Raw genomic sequence first — 5,897 nt, 5'->3', positions numbered from 1 at the left:
CTGGCATGTGGTGCTGGGGATTGAACCGCGGTCCCCAATGCTTTGCTAAGCTTGTTCTAAGTAGGTGCTTTAGACCACTGAGCCATCTCTCCAGCCCCTTTCCATAGACTTATTACCTATCCCAGTACCTTATCCAGAAGTAAGCCTTGTGACTGGGTCTGGTAAAACATGCCTATAATCCCAGCGCTGAAGGATGGGACAAGTACATGGCCACCCTGGGCCACGTAGTGAGTTAAAAGTCATGTCTCAAAAATGAAGCACAGTGATAGGCAGATAGATAGATATAGTGTATCTTCCAAACTGTTGAGTACTTTCATAAGTAGGTATATCCCTATATTTAGATTGTTTTCCATTGCTGTTAATTATGTTTCTATGAGGCTGGGGATATAGCTCAGCAGCGTAAGTGCCTGCCTGGCAAGTTCAAGGTCCCGAGTTCAATCCCTGGTACCATAAAATATTTCATATCAATAATGTTTCTGTGATATTGTTTTTAAATAACTTAAGTTCTTGATTTCTTGGAAACAGTTATGTATAAGTCTCTGACACTCATTGAGTTCTTCTTTTCCATAGGTGATGCTGGGAGCAGAACTCCCAAAGACCAGAAGGTGAGGTCGGGTGGGTAAAGAAGATTGAAAGATACAGAGTTAAAGATGGGTGAGACTAGACTGAGTGTAGAGGTTGGCATTAAAGCACTTTCCACTTAATCCTCCTCCGCAAAAAGGAAAAAAATGAAAATCGATGAAGCTTTTGATTTGACCATTCGTTTAGTCTAGCCATCAACACATTTACCCAGTAATCAGTCATGTTAGTTAGGGTCCTCTATAGTAGACATTATAAGAATATAAAAGGCCAGGTGTGGTGGCACATGGCTATAATTTCATCACTTAGAGACTGAAGCAGGATTGCTATGAGTTTGGTTAGCCTGAGCTACAAAGTGAGTTGAAGGCCATCCTGAACTACATAGCAAAGCTGTCTCAGAAAGGGAGGGAGGAAAGGAGGGAGGGAGAGAGAGAAAATGAGTGAGTTTATTTTTAGCACTGCTAGAATAAGTCTAGCTCAGGACCTCACATATAGTAGACAAGCACTCAACCACTGAAATACACCCCCAGCCTTTTCAAATTATTGTTAACCCGTGCTACTAAACCTTGTGTCCCTCACCTACAGCTCCGTGAAGCTATGGCTGCCTTAAGAAAATCAGCTCAAGATGTCCAGAAGTTCATGGATGCTGTGAACAAGAAGAGCAGTTGTCAGGATCTTCATAAAGGTTAGGGTCCAGGAGTACCTAAGGATAGGTAGATGAATTCTTACAGAGATTCTATGGGTAGCTAGTTTTGCTTTAGAATCACAAAATTCTTTTCTTATTCTGTTGATTTGTTTTAACACCATGCACTGTATGTCCAAGTCAATATAAGATTATTGGTGATTTTGTTTCCCTTGTCTGACTTTGTTTTGTTGTCAAATGCCAGACCTGTTATACTATTTGTCAAAATTTTATAGTACTGGTTTTCTGGCCTATAATGGTATCTTTTTTTTTTTTTTTTTCCTTTTTTCTCTTTTTTTTTTTTTTAATAATGGTATCTTGATACCATTCAGATCCCAGTGCCTTTGCCCTAAGCTGCGTCTGCAGCTGTCTTTTTATTTTTTAGAGACAATTTCACAGAATTACCTAGACTGGGTTCAAACTGGTGATCCTCCTGCCTTAGCCTTTGAAAATGCTAGGATTATAAGCATGTGCCACCCTATTCAGCTGACATAGCTTTTATTCCCCTACATTTTGGCTATTTTGATGCTCTCGAGTACTACATCCAGAAAGAAGGAAGGGAGGGGAAAGTAATTCAGATTGTTATAAAAAGGTCTATGGAAAGCTTTACTTAAAGAACGGAAAATGTTTTATACATTTAATTAGTGGTAGTTACCATTGCTAATAACGAGTTTTTGAATATAAATGATGCTCGAATTGGATGTGAACTTCAGTTGTTCTGGTTTCTCCTGTTAGTATAAACTGTTGAACTTTCTGGTCTTGTCTACTTGGCCAGGTAGGCAACAGAAGTGGCTGATACTGTAACTGCTGCATTTACTGTCCCACTCTCCTCCCATACTGTGACATAGTGCTTTAGAACAACTTTGCTTTCCTCCATAGGAACCTTCAGTCACATGTCTGGAGAGCTGAGCAAAGATGGTGACCTGATCGTCAGCATGCGGATTCTGGGCAAGAAAAGAACTAAGACATGGCACAAAGGCACCCTTATTGCCATCCAGACAGTGGGTATGTTTCAGCTAGAGGAAGCGTTAAGGACACACAAACTCTGGGTCTCTTGTTAATTGTTTCTTTACCCCACAGCCTTTCTTTTATCTATCATATACTAGCCAGGACTTATATAGAAACTGACAGTTTTTTAAAATTTTGTCTGTCTTTCCCTTTTACCTCAGGGTCAGGAAAGAAATACAAGGTGAAATTTGACAACAAAGGAAAGAGTCTGCTGTCTGGGAACCATATTGCCTATGATTACCACCCTCCTGCTGACAACCTGTATGTGGGCAGTCGAGTGGTAGCCAAATACAAAGATGGAAATCAGGTCTGGCTTTATGCTGGCATTGTAGCTGAGACACCAAACGTCAAAAACAAGCTCAGGTACCTGGAAGGATTATAAAGGGAGTTAAGGTTGGGAACACAACACCCGCCCTATTCATGACAGTCTAGGTTTCACAATTAGCTTTTGTGTTCTTAATTCCAGTGGCCAGAAAACCCTTGTCATAGGATTAAAAAGTATTAAGTTAGTAACCAGAAACCTCTTTGTCACAGGAGTCATGTGAGTGACCTTTCTAAATTCCCACCCCTTCTTTTCTCAAGGAGAAAACTTGAAGAAAATTAGGAAAGTAATCAAGACTGATGAATGATTGACTAGGGATTTTGAACATGGAATTCAGAGGAGGCAGAAAAGAGAGTCCAAATGGTTGGTAGAACAGTGGAATAGAGGGACAAAAATGAGTGGCTTTTTTTTTTTTCCGAAAAGTGGGGATATATTAATTAGATGAAGGAAAAATTCCTAATTCTTTGGGTGAGAAGGAAGAAAGTAGACCACAATGTCTTCCCTGGAACATGTCCAATTATCCAAAGGAATGACTTTGCAAAATAATTTCTTTAGATCATGTTAAATATAATAACTCCATGGGCTGGTGAGATGGCTCAGTGGTCTAAAGCACCTACTTAGAACAAGTTTAGCAAAGTACAGGGACCGCGGTTCAATCCCCAGCACCACATGCCAGCCAGCCCCGCCCCCTGGTGGGCTGAGCTGGCCACACACACACACACACACACATAAATAAATTAAAATTTAAAAAAAAAATAACTCCAACATTGTTTAACCGTCACTCTTCCTTTACAGATTTCTTATTTTCTTTGATGATGGCTATGCATCCTATGTCACACAGTCAGAACTGTATCCCGTTTGCCGGCCGCGTGAGTATTGCTGAGCTCTAACAAGTTCCCTCTTCTACCTTGTATTTCTTGTTCAGATGCCCAGTTGAAAAGCCCTCATGTATATTTTAAGTGTTCTACTTTTTTTTTTTTTTTGTACTGGGGATCAAACTCAGGACCTTAGCTTACTAGGCAGGTGCTTATGCTGCTAAGCATAAGTGTTCCACTCTTAATGTAAGTTTGATGTTCTTCAGAAGATAAACTTATTATCCATCTTTATGGCCAGGTTTTTGTAATGAGTAAGATACAAGAAGGATATAGTTGACATTGTATACACTATTCAAATTACAGGTGCTTTGATTTTACTTTTGAGTGATTCATGTTTGAAAAAGTACAATTTTTTTCCTAGTCTGATGTATCACACCTATCATTTCTTTTTTTTTTTTTAACCTGTCATTTCTATAAATCTGTAGTATACATGTTTGCTGAAGAAGCCATGAGATTCATAGTGTCCTCTATATGTGTTACTTTGGCTTGGGACAGATTCTTACACAAGCAACTGCTTTTAGTCGCAGAAGAATCAACTAACAGTGCTGTATTACACATTCAGAATCCCTAAAATAAAATCTGAGAGAAAGGACATATTAGTAATTCCATGCTGTCTTCTAATATCTTTTATCATTAGACTTGTAACAACAAAAGGTTGAGGAGATAGCTCAGTAGAATAAGCTCCTGCCCCGCAAATGCAAGGTCCTGAGTTTAATCCCCAGTTCCCCAAAAACTAAAAAAGGGGCCGGGGAGATGGCTCAGTAGAATAAGTGCTTCCCTGGCAAGCGCAAGGGTCTGAGTTCAATCCCCAGTTCTGAAAAAAACAGACAAACAAAAAATTTTTAAAAAAGACTTATAATAACAAATTAGGAAGGACCAGTAAGATAGCTCAGTGGACTAAGTGTCTGCTTAGGCAAGCACAGGAACTGAAGTTCAATCCGTGGCACCATATGTTGCATACCTGCCCCCAGGCGCACTGAGACCAGACATGGTGGCACATGCCCATAATCCCAGCACTGGCAAGGCTGAAAAACAGGAAGATCACTACAAGTCTGAGCTGGAATCCAAGCTGCATAGTAGGACCATATACCAAATACATTAAAAAAAAAAAAAAAAACAGGAAGAAAAAAAAAAAAAAAAAAAACAGGAAGAGTAACCTTTTGAATTTTTATAGGGAGAAATGTCTATTTGTATGAATGAATGAATGCATCATCCATATTTGTTGCTTAATGTTTACTTGATTCATGTTTTTTGTTTATTAGGTTTGGTACTTCATTACTGTTGTTTTTACTTCCCTTGAGATTATGATTTTTTTATTTTCTCTCTCAATTTGAAAAATACTAAATATGTCCCAGTGACCCTATTTCTCAATCACAACATATCCTGCCTGCCCTCTCTCAGCTCTTCCTCTTCCTTGGGACAGTGCAAAAAACGTGGGAGGACATAGAAGATACCTCCTGCCGAGACTTCATAGAGGAATATATCACTGCCTATCCCAACCGCCCCATGGTGCTGCTGAAGAGTGGCCAGCTTATCAAGACTGAATGGGAAGGCACCTGGTGGAAGTCCCGAGTTGAGGAGGTGGATGGCAGCCTTGTCAGAATCCTTTTCCTGGTAGGTACCATTTCTCCTTAGAATTTTAGAGGCAAGGGTCAAGGTGGGATTAGGGAGTAGATAATAAGAGACAGTATGAGGGACTAGCTGAATGTGGTAGTGTACACTGGTAATCCCAGAACTCAGGAGGCTGAAGCAGAAAAAACTGCAAATTCAGAGCTAGCCTGAGCTATATAATGAGTTCAAGGCCAGCCTGGATTACATAGCAAGATCCTTCTCAAGAAAATAATAGTAAAATTTAAAAAAATAATACTGGGCATGGTGGCACTCACCTATAATACCATCATTTGGGGGTCTGAGGCAGAATCATCGCTACAAGTCTCAGGCCAGTCTGGGCTGCATAGGTCAAGGCCCTGTCTCAAAAATGTAAATTTAAAAAAAAAAAAGAAAACATTTTAAATAAAGGGATGTGGATCTGACTCCTTGGTAGAGCACTTGTATAGCATGCCTGAGGCTCTAGGCTTCATCCCCAGCAGTGCAAAGATAAAGCAGTAAGGATTATTTCATAGCTACTTCATAGCTTTCCTTTCTTGCCCTCTTTATCTATTCTAACTGCTTTGGTCAGTTTTTATTTTGTTCTTCTTTTCTCCTTTTCTTCTTCTTTTTTTTTTTTTTTTTATGGTTAGTACATTGTGTATTGTTATTGCCAAAGTAGTTTCTCATATTACAAGATATAAGCAAGAAATAATAAGCAAATAACATAGGTACAAACCTCTTTTTAAGTCAACAGAAAATGGAAATATACTTTTTAAAGTTTCTAATACTAGGAGAAGATATCATACAATGTCTTTTTAAATGAATTGTAAGTCAAAGATAC

The 5,897-nt window shown here is 39.2% G+C and overlaps 1 protein-coding gene across 6 annotated transcripts in view; it reads left to right on the top strand.

Annotated features, from left to right (window-relative positions):
• Positions 1–5,897, top strand: part of Setdb1 (SET domain bifurcated 1) — a 61,387-nt gene that overhangs the window by 19,659 nt on the left and 35,831 nt on the right. For all 6 annotated transcript variants that reach the window (XM_023716367.1, XM_023716366.1, XM_023716368.1 and 3 more), the window contains exons 4-9: positions 571–605; positions 1,165–1,264; positions 2,141–2,266; positions 2,431–2,632; positions 3,387–3,460; positions 4,890–5,080. In XM_023716367.1, coding sequence (XP_023572135.1) covers positions 571–605; positions 1,165–1,264; positions 2,141–2,266; positions 2,431–2,632; positions 3,387–3,460; positions 4,890–5,080 — 728 coding nt within the window. The remainder of the gene's footprint in view (positions 1–570; positions 606–1,164; positions 1,265–2,140; positions 2,267–2,430; positions 2,633–3,386; positions 3,461–4,889; positions 5,081–5,897) is intronic.

This window comes from Octodon degus, unplaced genomic scaffold, assembly GCF_000260255.1.
Source record: "Octodon degus isolate 3935 unplaced genomic scaffold, OctDeg1.0 scaffold00048, whole genome shotgun sequence".
NCBI lineage: Eukaryota > Metazoa > Chordata > Mammalia > Rodentia > Octodontidae > Octodon > Octodon degus.
The sequence above is the reverse complement of the archived record's forward strand: the minus strand, read 5'-3'. Positions and strand labels throughout refer to the sequence as shown.